We start from the raw sequence: 23067 nt of genomic DNA, 5'->3' as shown, positions 1-23067 counted from the left end.
TACATGGCCGCATTCATCTTTCCCTCGATTGCAACCAGTCGTCCTGTCCCTGCAGCTGAAAAACACCCCCACAGCATGATGCTGCCACCACCATGCTTCACCGTTGGGACTGTATTGGACAGGTGATGAACAGTGCCTGGTTTTCTCCACACATACCGCTTAGAATTAAGGCCAAAAAGTTCTATCTTGGTCTCATCAGACCAGAGAATCTTATTTCTCACCATCTTGGAGTCCTTCAGGTGTTTTTTATCAAACTCCATGCAGGCTTTCATGTGTCTTGCACTGAGGAGAGGCTTCCGTCGGGCCACTCTGCCATAAAGCCCCGACTGGTGGAGGGCTGCAGTGATGGTTGACTTTCTACAACTTTCTCCCATCTCCCGACTGCATCTCTGGAGCTCAGCCACAGTGATCTTTGGGTTCTTCTTTACCCCTCTCACCAAGGCTCTTCTCCCCCGATAGCTCAGTTTGGCCGGACGGCCAGCTCTAGGAAGGGTTCTGGTCGTCCCGAACGTCTTCCATTTAAGGATTATGGAGGCCACTGTGCTCTTAGGAACCTTAAGTGCAGCAGAAATTTTTTTGTAACCTTGGCCAGATCTGTGCCTTTCCACAATTCTGTCTCTGAGCTCTTCAGGCAGTTCCTTTGACCTCATGATTCTCATTTGCTCTGACATGCACTGTGAGCTGTAAGGTCTTATATAGACAGGTGTGAGGCTTTCCTAATCAAGTCCAATCAGTATAATCAAACACAGCTAGACTTAAATGAAGGTGTAGAACCATCTCAAGGATGATCAGAAGAAATGGACAGCACCTGAGTTAAATATATGAGTGTCATAGCAAAGGGTCTGAATACTTAGGACCATGTGATATTTCAGTTTTCTTTTTAATAAATCTGCAAAATGTCAACAATTCTGTGTTTTTCTGTCAATATGGGGTGCTGTGTGTACATTAATGAGGAAAAAAAATGAACCAATGATTTTAGCAAACGGCTGCAATATAACAGTGAAAAATTTAAGGGGTCTGAATACTTTTCGTACCCATTGTATATATATATACACACACATATATATATATATATATATACACACACACACAAACACATACATACACACACACACACACTGTATATGTATATATATATATATATATATATATATATATATATATATATATATTAGTGCTGTCAATCGATTAAAAATTAATCACGTTAATCACAGTCATGGACTGTGATTAATCATGATGTCGCAAATTTAAAATACTAGGATTTACCTGTAAATGTGTTGAAAAAGAAATGCATGACAAACTAGTTTAAGGAAACAGAACCTTTCACACTTCTGCCAGGTATGAGACATAATCCTTATTATTCTTTTATCATTATTCTTTTGTTTTTATTCAGCCATAAATCAACCTTTAAACTGGCGATAAAACGTTTACCAAGCCACATCGCTTCAATCCCAGTATACATTTACCCAACTATTATCAAAAGTATTTCTAAATAATTCCACTAAACGTGTTTGGAGGAAGAAGAATGATGAGTACCATCCCAAGAACACCATCCCTACTGTGAAGCATGGGGGTGGTAGCATCATCTTTGGGGTGTTTTTCTGCACATGGGACAGGCGACTGCACTGTATTAAGGAGAGGATGACCGGGGCCATGTATTGCGAGATTTTGGGGAACAACCTCCTTCCCTCAGTTAGAGCATTGAAGATGGGTCGAGGCTGGGTCTTCCAACATGACAATGACCCGAAGCACACAGCCAGGATAACCAAGGAGTGGCTCTGTAAGAAGCATATCAAGGTTCTGGCGTGGCCTAGCCAGTCTCCAGACCTAAACCCAATAGAGAATCTTTGGAGGGAGCTCAAAGCCAGAAACCTGACTGATCTAGAGAAGATCTGTGTGGAGGAGTGGGCCAAAATCCCTCCTGCAGTGTGTGCAAACCTGGTGAAAAACTACAGGAAGCGTTTGACCTCTGTAATTGCAAACAAAGGCTACTGTACCAAATATTAACATTGATTTTCTCAGGTGTTCAAATACTTATTTGCAGCTGTATCATACAAATAAATAGTTAAAAATCATACATTGTGATTTCTGGATTTTTTTTTAGATTATGTCTCTCACAGTGGACATGCACCTCGATGACAATTTCAGACCCTCCATGATTTCTAAGTGGGAGAACTTGCAAAATAGCAGGGTGTTCAAATACTTATTTTCCTCACTGTATGTGTGTGTATATATATATATATATATATATATATATATATATATATATATATATATACACATACATACATATATATATATACATACACATATATATACATACACATATATACATATATATATATACATATATATATATATATATATATATATAATTATATATATATATATATATATATATATATATATATATATATATATATATATATATATATATATGTATGTGTATGTATGTATATGTATATACATACACATATATATGTATGTATATGTATGTGTATGTATATATATATATATATATATATATATATATATATATATATATATATATATATTAGTGGTGGGCATAGATTAATTTTTTAATCTAGATTAATCTAGATTAAACTTGGAATTAATCTAGATTAATCTAGATTAAACGGCTCATTTGAATTCTGCCAAGTAGATCAGAATAAGTTCACTACTAGTAGTAAACAACTAGCAGTCATCAAGAATTTAATATTGATAATAACATTGAAGACATTGTATGATTATTCCTTAAAGATAAGGTTTTAATAGTTTTAATAGTAGTAGCCTATTATGTTCTGCCCAATGTCTTCAAGTGAAACCGAACTTTTTTTTTTTGACGGGTTGCCGTGAATACCTTTACGTTTCTGTGTATATGATATGAGGATAGTTTTTCTCAAATGAAACGCTCGAGTGCTCGTGAAGTGACTCTCAGAGCAGTTCTGGAGATGTTGTTCATGTATTTATGTCCTCATTTAGTGAGACGACAGACGTTAATATCACCGCAAGCGTCACGCGGGCTTCTGTATGAGTAAACAAACCCGCGCGTCTTGCGCCATACATTAACACAGAGACACGCAGAAGTCATATTTAAATAGACGTTTTGCGGCTTAATATTTACAAATAGGAGTGGGAGTGTGCTTACTTGTGTGTGCGCATACGTGTGTGTGTGCGAGAACCGGGGCGGAACTCCGCTGTGCGTGCGATACAGAGAGCGTGACCATGTAACGTAGAGACAGAAATGACTTGCCGATCTTCATTGGGAAGCTTCTTAAAAATACATTTTCCCTGAAGCAAACCCGGCTGCTTCATAGCTGCATCCATTTTAGCACGCATACACACAGGTTCGAAGACTCGTTCGCCCCTACAGTGCAATTCTGCTAGGTATACATCCGCGCTAAAATATCAGGTGAAAGTCATCATAGCTTGCGTAGTATAGACCCAGCTCCCAACCCAACTTTGAGAATAGATTAACGGCGATATTTTTTTTATCGCCCGATAAGAGTCTCGCGTTAACGCAGCACGTTAACGCCGATAACGGCCCACCACTAATATATATATATGTATATCTATCTATCTCAGAGGTCGCGTTAACTGAAAATTCTCCATCATTGATGGAATTTTTTTTTAGCAGTGACAGAAAAATCTGAAGGCCGTCCATCATTTTGACAGATTACACTGAGGGTGATCTATTGTAATTTGTAACCGTTATTGTAATTTGTAATTCCCACCTGTCCAGTTGGTGGTGAGTGCGCTCCGGGGTCATCGGTGGTGAGTGCGCTCCGATTGTCACGGGAACATCCCAGCTGAAGATTATGAGGAAATCAGATCGTTCCCTTTGCCAAATGCATTTCAAACGAATAAATAATGGCTCGCACGTGCCCTGTTATATATATCTCAGGGCTCTACACTTACTTTTTCTTTTAGGAGAACTTGTGCTCCTAATTTAAAAAAATTAGGAGCACGGTCAAAAATTTAGGAGCACCTTCTAATCAATAATCAAAAATTCTGATCCAAAAATTTACCTTCCTATTACGAGGTGATATTTGACTACTTAACGTGATTTACAGGGAATTAGTTTTTACATTTGTAATGACATTTTTCTAACTTTATTAAAAGTATGTCATCTTTTGTAAAATTAAAAAAAATATATATTTGTAACATTTTTAATTAAAACAACAGAATAAGAAGTAGAATAAGAATAAGTTACCAATAAAATTAAATCAGTATTTAAGAAATAAATTTGTACTACAGAGATGGCACAGAAGAACACAAAAGTGGCTTGTAGATGTATTTTCAGACATTGATTCATCGGCTCAGAGGTTGCATGAGTGCAATTCATAAATTCATGTTGAGGTTAATGTTTTAAATATACAATTTTGAATATAGAAATATTAAATGATTTAAATAACAGAAAAGATACTTTAAAAATTAAATTAAAACTGCCAGCAGGTGGCGGCAAGTCACTGATTTTATCACTGAATAATTAATTTAATTGATTCGTTCGAACTGCCGATTCATTCAGGAACCAAGCATCTGAATGAATGGGCAACTGAATCATTGACTCACTAGATTAATTTAAAAACGCAGTTCATTCATAAATGAAACACCGCTGTGTTTGAATAGAGATGCACAGCGGCTCAGACGCGACTTTGTCTGAAACTATTTTCATTGACAAAATAGAGCAAAATAAGGCAACAATGTTGTAGTCAGACAATATAAGTCACTTAATATTAACTTATTGTTTAATGAACTGTTGTATTAAACAAATATTACATTTGCAAGCTGTCACTCTCCTTAGTTCATCGCGATCTCACAAAGCTCAATGCAGCTCTCTACACTGCACAGTGAATCTCTTATTTACACTCTGTCTATACTTTGTTTGTTATAATGAGAGGATACGTCTGTGATACATTACTCAACACTGCAAAAACACGTAAGTACGTTAGAAACCTTTGAAGCTCCCTCAGCGCAAACACAATGTATTTATGTATGTGACCCTGGACCACAAAACCAGTCTTAAGTCGCTGGGGTATATTTGTAGCAATAGCCAAAAATACATTGTATGGGTCAAAATTTAAAAAAATTATTTTATGCCAAAAATCATTAGTATATTAAGTAAAGATCATGTTCCATGAAGATACTTTGTAAATTTCTTACTGTAAATATATCAAAACTTTGATTAGTAATATGCATTGCTAAAAACTTAATTCGGACAACTTTAAAGGCGATTTTCTCAATATTTAGATTTTTTTTGCAGATTCCAGATTTTCAAATAGCTGTATATCGGCCATTATCCACTCCCAGACAAAAAAAAAAACGATGACAGCTGTGTTTAAACGAGATAAAACGAGCGGACTGGACAGAAACTATCGTCAAAAATGCTCGCGTTTGCAGCGCACACTTCTTATCAGAAAAGGTTAAATAAAGTATTGTCTTTTGTTGTTATGGATTATGGTTTGTGTTACGTGTCTAAAGATTTCTTATGCATCTCACAACTATGAAATAATGTCTGTGTGTAATTCTGCATGTGTGTAAAACAACAAACTGACGATTTATATGCTTAATCATCTGTAATTGTTGTGACTGATAGTGGCTGGATTTTCTAAGAACTTAGTAAGAAATACCGTATTGTCCCGAATATAAGACGACCCTGATTATAAGACGACCCCCCTTTTTCCAGATGTACCTTTTGGAAAAAGGCTTTTTGAAATCTTTGGTTTTTTTTTTTTTTATTATTTTCAAATTGCATATTTTTCCTATTTTAATTTTTGTTTTGAAAGTATGGTAAATACTGGTAAAATGTACTAACAATGACATTGAAAAATATACACTTTTTGATATACCATTGAAATAACAGGTAGCCCATCTGAATTATATGACATTTAGGCTATCCATCTCATAGCCTACCAAAATTTTATCACAGTAGAAGTGAAATCTTATTGTAGTCTTCAAATCTGGGTACTGTCTTATGTTTTAAAATCACTTACAGAGGAAGTTTGTTCCCATCAGGCTAACATAACAGTCACGACTCGTGCCGCTGTAAGCTTTTCTTTTTCTTTTGTTTTCACTTGCGATCTTTACAACACACATTACATTACATATTTCATGGCACACTCGTTTTATGCGTTTTTGGCGCCACCTGTTGTTGTGGGTGTATTACTGACATGTCAAAGTCTAGACCCCGAATATAAGACGACCGCGTTTTTTCATATGTATTTTCAAGAAAAAAACATCGTCTTATATTCGGGTCAATACGGTAATAATCAAATACAGAAAGTGCAAAATTAATTTCTGGAATTTTTATTTCCAGAAACTATTCACATCTTCCTTTAAATGTACTGTATGTAAAGTATTGTAAACTTAACTTACATAATTTATAGGATGTATATACTTTAAAATAACTATTTGGCCATGATACATACATCTTAAAATAATATATCACCACATTGAATGTTTAACTTTTTGTATTTTGGCCCAGTTCACTCTCACGTAACGTTAGCTGTAAAAATAGACAGCTGAAGTTGAAATATATGTACATCTTCATGACTAGATAGACACAGGTGAGTTTCTCTTTACTACTCGTTAGGTTTCTCTAACGTTATATGCGACTCGAGTCACTCAGTCGGAGGTAACGTCAATCCTGTCAGATCGTCCATCCATGAGCAGAGGGTCGGCCAATCTGACTTTGTCCGTTAAAGTTAACTTATTTAAATAACAATAATGGTCCTGCACAGTGAGTGACCTTACATATGCAGGTAAAATCGGATTTTCTCCAGCCATTGTTAAAAAAACAAGGTAAACAAACTTCATAGCTAGCGTTAGTGAAGCGGTCAGTTGAATCTTTCTGCCTCCAGCTAAACGTCACATTGTTTACTAACAGAAAAAGGGTCTATTAATGGACATACAAATTCTATCAGTATTGAGTATTAAAAATCAATATCGGTTGATCTCTCATATACAATTAAACCAACATTGCCATAATAATAATCTGAAAGATTTTAGTTATTTGACAGAAATTTTAAAGTTCATTTAAAAAAAAAAATCTATTAATAAATTGCTGAATAAAATCAACCAGTAAATAGTCTTGAGTGACTGATATGACAACGTGTACACAGGTTAACAATGTCTCGTTTCAAAATGACAAGTTGTGAATGTATTCATTCCATTCACCACTTTTTTTTTAAAGATATACAAGTACACTAATGGGTTTGATATATTTAAATTCTAATAGGGCCTTTCTATTACTGACAGTAAAGCAAGACTTGATGCTGGGTTTAGGACTCACCTCATTTAGTTCGTAGTTCCTCTGGGTTTCCAGCCCTGAGAAAAGCCCTCCAGTGCAATCCCTGCTGGGTGTCAAGGGCAAAGGAGAGGAGGAGCCACTGTGAACAGGAGTCTCTGGATAAGCAGTGGAGAAACATGCAATTTCAAGATTATTTATATATATACATATATATCGCAACAGATTGGACAACAGAGCACTGTAACCTTTTATACGTTTCTTTAACTGCATTTTATTTTTGGTAATGAAGCAATGTCGCAAAAATATGTTGTGTCTGTGTGCGCGTGAGGCACTGGCGCGATATGGCCATGCCAACGCTGGTTGGTTATACAGATGCAAGACATCATTCAAAACTGTAAAGCTTTTGCAAAATAAAGAAAACTACTTTCTGCCGTCTCGTTTTCCTTTCCGAGAACTTTGGAACGCGTCACAATGAACATAGGCCTAACTCAGCACATTTTTTTTCTTTCGTTTCATTAATCTGTCAATGATGTAAGTGAAATATATTTAGTGTATATAGTAAAATATATTCGTATATATGTCCACCCTGTCGGCCAGTTAGACTCGATAGAGTGGACATAAACATAACAGGGTGGACATAGCATTCATTTGTAGTTAATATTGCTAAACTAAAAAACTAAAATGAATTGCACACCGTCAGAATATTATTCTAGATGTGAAAATACTAAATATTATATTAAATTATAATGTTAATAATTTACTTAATTTAATTTACTTAATTTCAAGCGATTATCGTCGATTTGATTGCACATATACTATTTAAACTAAACTGAGCTAGACAATGACATCTCTGAATTCAATAATGCAATGCCTTTAACTGAAAATTGAGTGTTTAATCTTGTACATTACTGACACTCTATCCTCCAATTTGATACTGAGTCCGGGGAGTGAATTTCGAGGGAGGACGGCGTTTCACTTCCAGCTGGTTAGGTTTTTTTTTTTTAAATTAAAGTGATTTTTATATTTTATCCATTCAAAAGACTATGAAATCGATCCCAGTTCTGCACATAAACCAAGCGCAATGCAGACTAAAAACATAGCGGCATATTTGTGTCTACGGTTCGCTGCGCAATGCCATCTTTTGCTATAATATCTGCAGACTGCAGCCAATAGAAACGCTGCTCAATTGCTGTGCCTCCTGCGCCTCACAGCACTGATCGTGAAAGCAGCAGTTTGTCATATTCAATTCAATTCAAGTTTATTTGTATAGCGCTTTTTACGATACAATCGTTGCAAAGCAGCTTTACAGGAAATTAAGTTTCTACTATATACAGGTGCTGGTCATATAATTAGAATATCATCAAAAAGTTGATTTCACTAATTCCATTCAAAACGTGAAACTTGTATATTATATTCATTCATTACACACAGACTGATATATTTCAAATGTTTATTTCTTTTAATTTTGATGATTAAAGCTTACAGCTCATGAAAGTCAAAAATCAGTATCTCAAAATATTAGAATATTTACATTTGAGTTTGAATAAATGACCATCCCTACAGTATAAATTCTGGGTATCTCTTGTTCTTTGAAACCACAATAATGGGGAAGACTGCTGACTTGGCAATGATCCAGAAGACGAACATTGAGACCCTCCACAAAGAGGGTAAGTCACAGAAGGTCATTACTGAAAGGTGTGGCTGTTTACAGAGTGCTGTATCAAAGCATATTAAATGCAAAGTTGACTGGAAGGAAGAATTTGGGTAGGAAAAGGTGCACAAGCAACAGGGATGACCGCAAGCTTGAGAATACAGTCAAGCAAAGCCGATTCAAACACTTGGGAGAGCTTCACAAGGAGAGAACTGAAGCTGGAGTCAGTGCATCAAGAGTCACCACGCTCAGACGTCTTCAGGAAAAGAGCTACCAATCCACTTCTGAACCAGAGACAACGTCAGAAGCATCTTACCTGGGCTGTGGAGAAAAATAACTAGACTGTTGCTCAGTGGTCCAAAGTCCTCTTTTCAGATGAAAGTAAATTTTACATTTCATTTGGAAATCAAGGTCCCAGAGTCTGAAGGAAGAGTGGAGAGGCACAGAATCCATGTTGCTTGAAGTCCAGTGTGAAGTTTCCACAGTCAGTGATGATTTGGGCTGCCATGTCATCTGCTGGTGGTGGTCCACTGTGTTTTCTGAAGTCAACAGTCAACGCAGCCATCTATCAGGAAATTTTAGAGCACTTCATGCTTCCTTCTGTTGACAAGCTTTATGGAGATGCTGATTTCATTTTCCAGCAGGACTTGGCAACTGCCCACACTGGTACCAAAAGCTGGTTCAATGACCATAGTGTTACTGTTCTTGATTGGCCAGCAAACTCGCCTGACCTGAACCCCATAGAGAATCTGTGGGGTATTGTCAAGAGGAAGATGAGAGACACCAGACCCAACAATGCAGATGAGCTGAAGGCCACTATCAGAGCAACCTGGGCTCTCATAACACCTGAGCAGTGCCACAGACTGATCGACTCCATGCCACGCCACATTGCTGCAGTAATTCAGGCAAAAGGAGCCCCAACTAAGTATTGAGTGCTGTACATGCTCATACTTTTCATTTTCATACTTTTCAGTTGGCCAAGATTTCTAAAAATCCTTTCTTTGTATTGGTCTTAAGTAATATTCTAATATTTTGAGATACTGATTTTTGACTTTCATGAGCTGTAAGCTCTAATCATCAAAATTAAAAGAAATAAACATTTGAAATATATCAGTCTGTGTGTAATGAATGAATATAATATACAAGTTTCACTTTTTGAATGGAATTAGTGAAATAAATAAACTTTTTGATGATATTCTAATTATATGACCAGCACCTGTATATGCATACACATACGCACACATGCACATATATATACACATACACGCAGAAGAAACCCAATATATTTAAGTTATGACAGACTTAACTTGGTAATTGTGTATGTTGTCTGAGGGTTGTCATATCAAACAAAGTGTAGAGACGATGTAAATAATAGATTCAGTGTGCAGTTTAGAGATCTTTATTAGTTAAAATGGAAGTTTGTGAGATCGTGTGACAGGTTTTTAATGATTATAAAGTGGGCTGAGTTTGCAAATTTTAAATTGAATTCATGCAACAGTTTTATACATCTTTGATTTTATAAAAAAGTTAATACAGGTGCATCTCAATAAATTAGAATGTCGTGGAAAAGTTCATTTATTTCAGTTATTCAACTCAAATTGTGAAACTCGTGTATTAAATAAATTCAGTGCACACAGGCTGAAGTAGTTTACGTCTTTGGTTCTTTTAATTGCGATGATTTTGGCTCACATTTAACAAAAACCCACCAATTCACTATCTCAACAAATTAGAATATGCTGACATGCCAATCAGCGAATCAGTTCAAAACACCTGCAAAGGTCTCAACAAATTAGAATATTTTTAGTGAATTGTTGGCCTTCTGGAAAGTATGTTAATTTACTGTATATGTACTCAATACATACGTAGGGGCTCCTTTTGCTTTAATTACTGCCTCAATTCAGCGTGACATGCAGGTGATCAGTTTGTGGCACTGCTGAGGTGGTATGGAAGCCCAGGTTTCTTTGACAGTGGCCTTCAGCTCATCTGCATTTTTTGGTCTCTTGTTTCTCATTTTCCTCTTGACAATACCCCATAGAGAATCTATGGGGTTCAGGTCTGGTGAGTTTGCTGGCCAGTAAAGCACACCAACACCATGGTCATTTAACCAACTTTTGGTGATTTTGGCAGTGTGGGCAGGTGCCAAATCCTGCTGGAAAATGAAATCAGCATCTTTAAAAAGCTGGTCAGCAGAAGGAAGCATGAAGTGCTCCAAAATTTCTTGTTAAACAGGTGCAGTGACTTTGGTTTTCAAAAAACACAATGGACCAACACCAGCAGATGACATTGCACCCCAAATTATCACAGACTGTGGAAACTTAACACTGGACTTCAAGCAACTTGGGCTATGAGCTTCACCACCCTTCCTCCAGACTCTAGGACCTTGGTTTCCAAATGAAATACAAAACTTGCTCACATCTGAAAAGAGGACTTTGGACCACTGGGCAACAGTCCAGTTCTTCTTCTCCTTAGCCCAGGTAAGACGCCTCTGACGTCTGTGGTTCAGGAGTGGCTTAACAAGAGGAACACAACAACTGTAGCCAAATTCCTTGACATGTCTGTGTGCGGTGGCTCTTGATCCCTTGACCCCAGTCTCAGTCCATTCCTTGTGAAATTCACCCAAATTCTTGAATCGATTTTGCTTGACAATCCTCATAAGGCCAAGTTCTCTTGGTTGGTTGTGCATCTTTTTTTTCTACACTTTTTCCTTCCACTCAACTTTCTGTTAACATGCTTGGATACAGCACTCTGTGAACAGCCAGCTTCTTTGGCAATGAATGTTTGTGGCTTACCCTCCTTGTGAAGGGTGTCAATGATTGTATTCTGGACAACTGTCAGATCAGCAGTCTTCCCCATGATTGTGTAGCCTAGTGAACCAAACTGAGAGACCAATTTGAAGGCTCAGGAAACCTTTGCAGGTGTTTTGAGTTGATCCGCTGATTGGCATGTCACTATATTCTAATTTGTTGAGATAGTGAATTGGTGGGTTTTTGTTAAATGTGAGCCAAAATCATCACAATTAAAAGAACCAAAGACTTAAACTACTTCAGTCTGTGTGCATTGAATTTATTTAATACACGAGTTTCACAATTTGAGTTGAATTACTGAAATAATGAACTTTTCCACGACATTCCAATTTATTGAGATGCACCTGCATTAAGTGACTTACATTTTAGGAACACTGTTGTCTGATTGTGCTTCATTTCGTCAATAAAAAGTTCCAAACAAAGTCACAGCTGAGCCACTGTGCATCTCCAAGCAAAAACAGCGCTGTTTCGTTTATGAATGAATCTGCATGTTTAAACAAATTTAGTGAGTCAATGATTCAGTGACCCATTCATAAAGAGAGTCACTTGCTTCATTCCTGAATGCAATGCATTGCTGCCCGTAAACAAAGCAGCAACGCATTCATCTCGGATACTTTTCAGTTTTGGAAGAACGCGCTGAGAGGAAAAAGCCTTGTATTTACCCCCAGAAGACGCTCTGAGAGGAAAAAGCTTTGCATTTACCCCCAGAAGACGCGCTGAGAGGAAAAAGCTTTGTTTACCTCACAAACAGAACGTGAGCGCAGCTGGAGCCGGCGGAGGAGGAGATATTTTATACCGAGCAAGTAATGTTTCTTATTGGCATTTGATAATGTGTTGTTGTGACAAAGTTGAACGCATTTACTAGTTGAACTTTTCCCAAACTATAACTCCAGAATAAAATGTGTGTAATCGAGTGCAACATTTTGAAATATGATAGGCAACCTTTCATTGCATTTAAATGTTGCACGACATGAGGATAGTTATATGTTCTATAAACAATGATATAAAAGTGATGTCTAAGAAAGTTTAGACCAATCTTTACTGTGAAGTAGCCTACTCTGTTTGCAAATACCTGCTCAAACATGTTTATAATAAGCTTAACAATAATAATTTAGTTTCTCAGTTATAAAATGTTGTTTTTGTATTGTATGATAATACATGCAAAGCATGTGTGCATCTATGTTATAAAATCACGTGGGCAATATTGGTGATTGCTAATGTAATAATAAAGTTGCTCCTGATAACCCTATCAACATGCTCACTAATTTATTTATTAATTTTAGTGTGGGGGGGGGGTGCTTTATTTCTTTTGAATAGTAACAATATGTAGGCCTATATATTATAATAAATATAATGTACTGTTTTTGCTGTACTTTGGATCAAATAAATGCAGGCTTGGTGAGCTGAAGACACGTCTTAAAAAAAAAACATTACAAATCTTACTGTTTCAATAATTTGACTGGTAGTGTATGTATTGTCACCATGTTTGCTTTGTCTTTGTCCGTTCATTGTGTTGCTCACGTCTGTTTTGTGTTTTCTCATGCAGTTTCTGCTGTCTCCTGTTTTCCTGGGTTCCAGTTTCCTGCCACTGTTTTGGATATTGCACCCACGATGTCTTGACTCTTCTGTTGTTTATTTGTTTGTTTGTTCCTAATAAACTGTTTAACTGCACTCGCAAGTGAATCTCAAGTTATTTTATGTGACAGTTATATGTATACACATTTCTTTTTTCCTCACATTCTTTCTTGTAGCAATTCCCTCTGTCACATACCTGACTGAATGGCTCATTATGGAGCTCATTATGTGGGCCATTGTCTTCTCAGGTGTGAGTCACAGCATTATCCAGGATAGTTCACGCCCCCTCGCATAGACCCTTTCTACTCAAAAAGTGACTTAGAAAATTTAAATCAATATATTGTTTTCTCTGAATGAATGAGTTAGATTATTTTCAGATCATTTTGAAGCAAATATTCTAGGCTACAAGATCCAGTTCTCAAAAGTCTTGTGAACAAATGTTCTGTATGTGTTTTATGGCCTTATTTCAGTTACTTTAAAATTAAATTTTTTCTAACCACGCATAAACGTCGTTTTCTCAAAAACACAATCACGTACGTACAAGCTGCTCACATATTATTGTAGCCCAGTTTTTTGCTGAATACAGTGTTTTTAGACTTTAGCCATTAAAATGTTTATAAGCAACTGAAAAAAGCACAAATGTCAGGGCATGTCAAAACTTCTCCGGGGCCCCAAAACACCCTCAGACCCCAGAGGGTTAAAACATTAATCTGATAACATTGTTTTTATGAAAAGTATTAATGCCACCTCTAAGTCTTGGTAAAAAGTCTGTAAATAGGCCTATTCCACATTTGTGCTCTTATGTGCCGTGCAAAGATTAATTGTTGATGCTGATTTCTTTTTACTGGTAACATATTCTTATTCCCGACTTAATCTTATTATTTTAAATTAATTTATTGTTTAATTATAATTTTTGATAAAAGTTTATAAATAAAAATTCTTTGGCACAAAATATGACATACATTTAATAAAGTTAAAAATGGCTGTAAGGTTTATTAAAAAAAAGATTAAAAAAAAAAAGGAGTCTAATATCACCTTATAATGGAAAGGTTAATTTCTGTCATTGATCAGGTATATTTTTTTTTATAACACTTTTTTTTTTTTTTAGAAGCACTAGGTTCTCCTGAAAAAAAAAATAGCATAGAGTGATTAAGAATGTAATGTTACCTTTTAAAAACGAATTGCAATCATTTTTGCAAAGTATAAACTATTAAATATAATCTACAGATCATGCAGTACTGTACCTCTAAATAAGAAGTGTTTTGAGGGCTTAGCTAAACAGGCCAATTAGAGACAATAAACATTCTCATTTTTTATTAAATCATTCTTTAATTTCAGTAATCAATCTTTTTGTATTATTATTATTATTTTGTATTATTATTAAACATTTTATATGATGTCATTTGATTAATGATGCTTACAATATAACGTACAAATTCACTCGCAATGTATCTTTAATTTGGCCAGAATTGCAGGTGCCTGTCTTAATATACAAGAGGGTTTATTGAAAATAAGTTGTTAATAAATGTTATTATAGATTAAAGGGTTTTATAATTAAATATGTCTGAAAGGTCATCTAAAATTACCATTATTTGTTTTTTATTTTAATTGTTTTTCAAGCTTTCTGCAGATTCTGCAGACGGAGACTGAAAGCAGAAAGCACATACAAAAATGATGGGAGCATTTTAAGCTCTTTCCGCAGGAAAAAAAAAAAAAAAACAATAAAAATGATTGCGTGGGTGCCCCCATGTCATACAGTAGGCTAAGCATGATAATACTCCCACACTCCTCATAAACATTTGGAATGCGCCTATATAATGATTTTATTATTCATATAAAAATAATAATAATAATAATAATAATAATAATAATAATAACAACAACCTGTTTTGGTCATATTTACTATTAATTGTCCAGCTCCTCCTGTCATTGATCTAGCACCCCCTCAGCACCTGTGTTCAAAATTCTCTGGCGCCGCCCTTGCATTCAAGAAAAAAATACTTGAAATATATTTGATTTAGTAAACAGATAAACAAGGGGATAAAAACAGTGCGACACATAACGTAGCCTATATAGGCTATGCTATGCTCAGTTTCAGTTAATTTTTGTGACGCGCTTAATTTGTTCACAGAAAGGAAACTCAAATGGCAGAAAGCGACATCTTATTTGTTTTCTTTATTTTACAAAAGCACAATGTTTTGTTTTCATTGTGAGTAAACAAATAAAATTAGACCTTTTACAGTAATGCATTATTAATAAGACAATAAATGATGGGAGTGTTTTAAGTTGATTCTGCTGGTATACGGAAACAGTTGAAGTGATCGCGCACACACACACACACACACACACAAAACATAACTTCCAGCATTGCTAACTTGACAGCGCAGTTGGTACTTTATCAAAATAAAATACAGTGAACCGAACATCAGTGCGCCCGTTTCTGTCACCGTTGGAACGCGACTGAAGTACAAAGCCTATAATTGACATAATGAATAATAGTTTTGCATTCAGATACTTCACAAATATGGAAATATTATGGAATATTTGGATTTGTGCCAAATGAGAGAGGTAGGATACACAAGCACAAAGCTCCATTTTCAGCGGAATAGATCTGCTAAGGTCCTGCGGCAGAGCAAATACCGAGACTTGCTTCTGCCTATACATCCACAACATGCTGCTGTGAGAATGTAAGGAATATTGCTGCTGCACATATAACATATATGAATAACCCCGATAGCATACATGATCACCCCGTAGCAGATCTATACAGGTGGAGCTGGGGAAGGTGGAGGGTTTCTGAAGTGCGCTGCTAATGCTACAGCAAACACCGCCAAGTATTTGAATGTTGAGCAGCGAGCTCATTGGCTACCAATACAGGAGGGAACCGATCAACTGTGCCATGTGATAATTGATGTCAACAATACAAGCCAATTGCGACAAGACATCATACTTAATAAAATAGACTGTAGTTCCTAATATGGTGTGATTTCTCATTTGTATTCCCTACCACTAGATGGCAGACATGTAGTACTTCGATTCTAGACCAAAATTACGTCACGTTCCTATTCAAAGTGTTTGAGGAAATAGCAGAGCAAGTGAGCTATAGTGTCATCGAGGCGGAAGCAGTTCAGTTCATAGCGTGCAGGTAAGTTGTGAGATTTGTGAGAGAAAATCGCCAAATGACTAATAAAAAGTTGTACCGTGAGGATGTGTTGCAAATGTTATTCGCTGATTCTGACTCTGAAGGGAAATATTTGCCTTTTGGAAATGACAATCGGTCATCTAATAATCGTGCTTCTCCCAGTACATCTTTGCAGCACAATGGTGCCGCCGTAAAAGGCGAGAGTGTTCACGAAGCACAAACAAGTGATCATTTCGACCCTTTGCTCAACGGGGATGGGGGTGACAGGGGTGAACGTGGTCGTAGTGTCCATAGGAGAGCTGTTGTTAGAGTTATATTACTGATGAACTGATCAAAAAGTAGGCTACTGTTCACATGCGTTTTACTACTATATAGTATAGTAGTATAGTAATAATTTAGTACTTTCTCCTGTTTTATTGTTGGTTTCCTCTTTTCTGATCATTTGGAGTGAGGATAAAAAGACAAAACCAAACAAAAAAAACCCTTGCAAATAAGTTCAAACATTCATTCAATATCTATTATTTCCTGAATATTACTGATAAATTGATCAAAAAGTAGGCTACTGTTCACATGCATTTTACTACTATATAGTATAGTAATATAGTAATAATTTAGTACTTTCTCCTGTTTTATTGTTGGTTTCCTCTTTTCTGATCATTTGGAATGAGGATAAAAAGACAAAAAAAAAGAAAAAAAAACCTTGCAAATAAGTTCAAACATCCATTCAATATCTATTATTTCCTGAATATTACTGATGAACTGATCAAAAAGTAGGCTACTGTTCACATGTGTTTTACTACTATATAGTATTGTAATATCATCAACTATCACTCACAGAATCACTTCCTCACTTCCTGTCTTTGTCGTGTGATGCAACAGTAACCTGCAATAGGCCCAATCTTAATCCGCTTTTAATCAAATTAATCTTAGTTATAACTACACATTTTTTATTACTTACATTTACATTTACATTTAGTCATTTAGCAGACGCTTTTATCCAAAGCGACTTACAATTGGGGAATACATCGAGCGATTAATCTTGAAGAGGCAATCAGACATACGAAGTGCTTGCAACACCAAGTCTCAGACATTGTTCAAATAAATACAAACTACCAAAGGAAGGAATAAGTAAAGATAATTTTTTTTTTTTTTTTTTTTTTAAGTTTAGGATGAAGTCAAGTGCTGTCGAAAGAGATGAGTTTTCAGTTGTTGCTTGAAGATTGACAGGGATCCAGCATTCCGGATAGAGGTGGGAAGATCGTTCCACCAGCCAGGAATGGTGAATGAGAATGATCTAGAGAGTGATTTTGCGCCTCTGTGATGGTATCACGAGGCGTCGCTCACTAGCAGATCTCAGATTTCTGGAGGGATGTAGTTTGTTAATAGAGAGTGCAAGTAAACGGGTGCTGAGCCAGTGGTTGTTCTATATGCAAGCATCAGTGTCTTGAACTTGATGCGAGCCGTGATTGGTAGCCAGTGCAGGGAGATAAAGAGAGGTGTAACATGGGCTCTTTTGGGCTCGTTGAAGACCAGTCGTGCCGCTGCATTCTGAATCATTTGTAGAGGTTTGACTGTATTAGACGGAAGTCCAGCCAGAAGAGCATTGCAATAGTCCAGCCTAGAAATGACAAGGGCCTGGACAAGAAGTTGTGCAGCATGCTCTGTCAGAAAGGGCCTGATCTTTCTGATGTTATATAGTGCAAACCTGCAAGATCGAGCAGTTTTGTAATGTGGTCTTTGAAGGTCAGCTGATCATCAAAGATTACACCAAGATTTCTGACCGAAGTTGATGGGGTTATTGTTGATGAACCTAACTGGATCGTGAAGTCATGCTGTAGAGTCGGAGTGGCAGGGAGGACAAGAAGCTCAGTCTTTGCCAGGTTGAGCTGCAGGTGATGTTCTTTCATCCATGCCGAGATGTCCACCAGGCAACCTGAGATCCTTGCAGTTACCGTTGGATCATCTGGTTGAAAAGAGAGGTAGAGCTGTGTGTCATCAGCGTAGCAATGGTATGAGAATCCATGTGCCTGTATGATGGGACCCAGTGATGTAGTGTATGTGGAGAAGAGGAGGGGTCCAAGAACTGATCCCTGAGGAACCCCAGTGACCAGTGTATGTGCTTTGGATACCTCACCTCCCCAGGCCACCCTGAAAGACCTACCAGTGAGATAGGATTCAAACCAGCGAAGTGGAATGCCAGAGATGCCCAGTGATGAGAGGGTGGACAGGAGTATCTGATGATTGACAGTGTCAAAAGCGGCAGATAGGTCCAGCAGAATGAGGACTGATGATTTGGAATGGGCTTTTGCAATTCACAGGGCTTCAGTGACAGAGAGAAGCGCAGTCTCAGTTGAATGGCCCCTCCTGAAACCTGACTGTTTAGCATCCAGTTTGTCGTTCTGTGAAAGAAACAGTGAGACTTGGTTGAAGACAACTCGTTCAAGTGTTTTCGCTATGAGCGGAAGGAGAGAGACAGGTCTGTAGTTTTCTATAAGAGAAGTGTTTAATGTAGGTTTTTTGAGCAGTGGGGTTACCCGAGCCTGCTTGAACGCAATGGGAAGTTACCTGTGAGTAGGGATGTGTTGATGATATGTGTGAGTGCAGGTAAGAGTGTGGGTGAGATTGCTTGGAGAAGGTGTGAGGGATTGGGTCAAGAGGACATGTTGTAGGATGGTTGGAGAGGAGAAGCTTGGATACTTCAGCTTCAGTGAGTGGACAGAAAGAAAAGATGGGAGTTTTAGCAGTGGATGTGGTAGGGTGAGGGTCCTGTGTGCGTGGAGGTGAAAACTGACCACTGATTGATCTAGTTTTGTCTGTAAAGAAAGTGGCAAAGTCATCAGCTGTAATAGAGGTGGAGGGAGGAGGTGGAGGGGACAGAGGAGGGAATTAAATGTTCTGAAGAGATTACGCATGTCTGGAGCGCTGTCGATCTTGTTATGGAAATGTGAGGATTTGGCAGTGTGGACTTTAGCAGAGAAGGATGTGAGCATAGACTGGTACCTACTGAGGTCCGACAGATCGTTTGATTTGCGCCATTTTCTCTGCCGCTCTGAGTGTAGTCCGATGTTCACGAAGAACCTCGGATAACCAGGGGTTGGAAGGAGCAGCCCGTGCGGGCCTAGAGGAGAGAGGACAAATGTCGTCTAGACAAGAGGTTAAGGTAGAGCATAAAGTCTCAGTAGCTGCGTTTACATCCAGAGATGAGAAATGGGTGGGTGAAGGAAGAGAGGAGGATACCACAGAGGAAAGATGGGAAGGAGAAAGGGGCGCAGGTTTCGTCTAAAAGTAACTGGTAGGGGTTGGTGGCACAGGAGAAGCAAAGTGTAATGTAAATGTAATGAAGAAATGGTCCAAGTATGTAGCGGTTGTACCAGAATGTTATCTGCAGTACAATTGCGTGTGTAAATTAAGTCAAGTTGGTTGCCTGATTTGTGCGTGCTAGTAGTGGTAAGGCGTTTGAGATCAAACGAAGCTAGGAGTGCATGGAAGTCTGTAGCATAAGGCTTGTCTAGGTGAATGTTGAAATCACCAAAGACTAGGAGTGGAGTGCCATCCTCCACGAAGAGGACAGCAGCCCGTCCAGCTCCTCTAGGAAGGTGGCTAGAATTTGGCTAGGGGACGGTAAATGACCACGATCTGGAGTTTTATCGGAGCTGATACAGTAATGGCATGAGATTCAAATGAGTTGTAATTGCATAGGGAAGAGCGGGTTGAGTATTTCCAATTGTTAGAAATGAGCAGACCAGTGCCTCCACCCCGCCAACTTGCCGGGGTGTGAGAGAAAGAGATTAGTAGAGAGCAGCTGGGGTTGCTGAGTCTTCTGGACGAATCCAGGTCTCAGTCAAGCCCAAGATGCTGAGCGTGGATTTTAAAGAAAAAGCAGAAATGAAGTCAGCTTTGTTGACAGCTGACTGACAATTCCAGAGACCCACAGAGAAGGAAAGAGGTGTAGTGAAGGAGGTAGAGATAAGGCGCAGGTTAGCAGGATTACGTTGCCGTCTGCGTGGGACGTTAGGCGTGGTTGAGAGAGAACCGGAATAGTTTGGAAACACATGATAGAGGTGGCAGGAAAGAGGATGGAAACGGAAAGTGTGTAAGGGAAGGGGGAAAAAAGAAAAGATACTTAAGTGTGTCGCTCGGTGTCGTTGCTCGGTTAAAGTCGCGCAGGAAAAGTCGATGGTCTTTACCCTCGCCGGTCTTCACACGAGGAGGCTGAACGCTTCGCTGATGCTTCCGCGTCAGCGCTCGGACCTCTGATAAATACAGCCTTAACACACTACCGTGAAAACAGCTGTGGCCAGCTTCTGATTGGCCCAGCCAATAGCCTTGTGCAAATAACTCAAGACGAAACTAACACTTCGCTTGCAAGGAGCACTGAAAATGATCCAGGTTCCTTCTTAGCCGAGGTGCAAATTATTATAATTAACAGAAAGTGCAATCAAACAACGAAACCTCAACGAAAATGCAGAATAGAAATAGAAGGGAAACGAAAGTATTCCTTCCCAACAGCAAGTAAATAATTTAAACAACAGATCTATGACTAAGTATCGCAACACTTACGAGCTGCTGTCCGTCTCTTCTGGTGAATATTCGGCTTCTCCCGAATATTCACCAGAAACTTGTGGCTCATATGAAGTAAGGACTTTGTTATTGTTACGAATTGTGGGCATTATTGAGTTTTTTGACAAGTTTGTGCGCCTCTCAACTTCAGAGTTTCAGTTGCGCTAGGCCCTGGATGTCTGAGCTTCAATATACTCCATCTGAGCTTGAACATCTACCTCCTTGCATTTTTTGGGTACATCTTGGTAAGACATTGTGCCTCCCAAACAAACTAAAACTTCACCTCCTGAGGATGACTCATTTATTACAATGAGTACATTTACTCAGTTAATGGAACAGCAGAGAGATTTTACCGAGAGATGCTTCATCAACAACAGGACAACTTCAAGAGTTTTGTCCAGCTGAATGCGGATGGAACAAACAAAAGACTGGATGGAGTGATCAGAGATATTCAAGATGTTAAGGCAAGTCTGGAATTCACATTGATGACTGGATACAAGGATGTTGAGGTAAAGATAAGGCAGTTTGAAAAGGATGTTATCAAATCAAAGGAGGAATTGGATGGATTCCTTGTCAAACTGGATTATGTTGAAAATCAGATGAGAAGGTCAAATATTATTGTGGATGGGATCGCTGATGAAAAAGACGAAAACTGGACGAAAACTGGACGAAATCTGAAGTAAAAGTTCGGGAAATTATCTTAAGTAAATTGGGACTAGATGACTCAGAAATGGAAATTGAACGAGCTCAAAGGATTGGACAGTATCAAGAGGGGGGTAAGCCCAGAAAAATTGTTGTTAAACTTTTACAGTCTATCATGTCTTCAGCCAAGAAGCTAAAGGGTACAAATATTTTTATTAATGAAGACTTTTCTGAGGCTCTTATCGATGTTGTCAAAGAAAGGAATGATTTTTGCATATTTAAATATATGTAGCCTAAGGAATAAAACAAATGAGGTGGCGAGGATATGTAATTCAGATAACATTAAAGTTTTAGCATTGTCTGAGACACATCTAGACTCAGCTATGAGTAATCTTGAGCTTATGATTAATGGTTATAAATTGTATAGGAAAGATCGGGATATATATGGAGGCGGAGTAGCTTTTTATATTAAGGAACATTTTGGAGTTGAGATCTCGTTCCACACTGCAAACCAATTTTAGTTGGTTGTTGTTATCGGCCTCCCAGTGCTAATGTGCAGTATTTGGACATTCTATGTGAAAATATGGATAGGGTAACAGAAGAAAATAAGGACATATTTTTACTTGGTGATTTTAATATTGATTGGCTATTAAAAAACTGCTCATTGACAAAAAAGTTAAGAACAATGGCTGATGTTTGTAATCTTACACAGTTGATTACTCAACCAACAAGAATTAGTACGAAGGTTAACAATGTTAGTACTTCTAGCTGCATTGACCTCATATTTACCAACAATAAGGAATTGTGTTCTAAGGCAGTATCAGTCACAGTTGGCTGTAGTGACCATAATTTGATTGCAATAACCATAAAGACAAAAATTAATTAATTAAATAATTAATTCAGTAACTAGGATTGTATTATCCAGGTCATATAAAAGATTCAACAAAGATTTATTCATTAATGAAGTTCAGAGTGTGCAATGGACAGAAGTATGTCAAGAAAAAGATGTCAACATAGCCCTCAATACTTTTATGGATATAGTAAATAAGTTAATTGACAAATATGCTTCACTTACAAAAAGATCAGTAAAAGCTAAAAATGCACTTTGGCTCGATAAAGATCTGAGGTCATTAATGCTTCAAAGAGATGAGGCAAAGGAGGCTGTGCAGAAATCAGGAAATTACCATAAACAATTGTATCGTAAGTTGAGAAATAAGGTTACAAAATTAAATTATATCAAAAAGAGGGAATATTATAATAATAAAATAAGATGTGCAGCTGGTGACAGTAAGAAATTGTGGAAAACATTAAATGAAATAATGTGTAGAAAGACGAACAATTTTCAAGGGTGTGTGGAAAATGAGGGCCAGTTTATCATTAAACCCTTAGATATAGCTAATTATTTTAACACTTTCTTTTATATTAATAAAGTGAATAATTTAAG

The 23067-nt window shown here is 37.5% G+C and overlaps 1 protein-coding gene across 16 annotated transcripts in view; it reads right to left on the bottom strand.

Moving 5' to 3' along the window:
• Positions 1–23067, bottom strand: part of LOC131540449 (male-specific lethal 3 homolog) — a 223412-nt gene that overhangs the window by 81761 nt on the left and 118584 nt on the right. For 11 of the 16 annotated variants that reach the window (XR_009271275.1, XR_009271278.1, XR_009271276.1 and 8 more), the window contains exons 13-14: positions 7292–7404; positions 3735–3809 (exon numbers count right to left, since the gene is read on the bottom strand). Coding sequence is in view for 11 of the 16 variants with exons in the window: in XM_058775273.1 (XP_058631256.1) it covers positions 3735–3809; positions 7292–7404 (188 nt within the window). In the remaining 5 variants the exon portion in view is untranslated. The remainder of the gene's footprint in view (positions 1–3734; positions 3810–7291; positions 7405–23067) is intronic. The other 5 variants (XM_058775266.1, XM_058775283.1, XM_058775385.1 and 2 more) reach the window with 1 other exon arrangement.

Source organism: Onychostoma macrolepis, chromosome 01 (genome assembly GCF_012432095.1).
Source record: "Onychostoma macrolepis isolate SWU-2019 chromosome 01, ASM1243209v1, whole genome shotgun sequence".
NCBI classification, from domain to species: domain Eukaryota; kingdom Metazoa; phylum Chordata; class Actinopteri; order Cypriniformes; family Cyprinidae; genus Onychostoma; species Onychostoma macrolepis.
The sequence above is the reverse complement of the archived record's forward strand: the minus strand, read 5'-3'. Positions and strand labels throughout refer to the sequence as shown.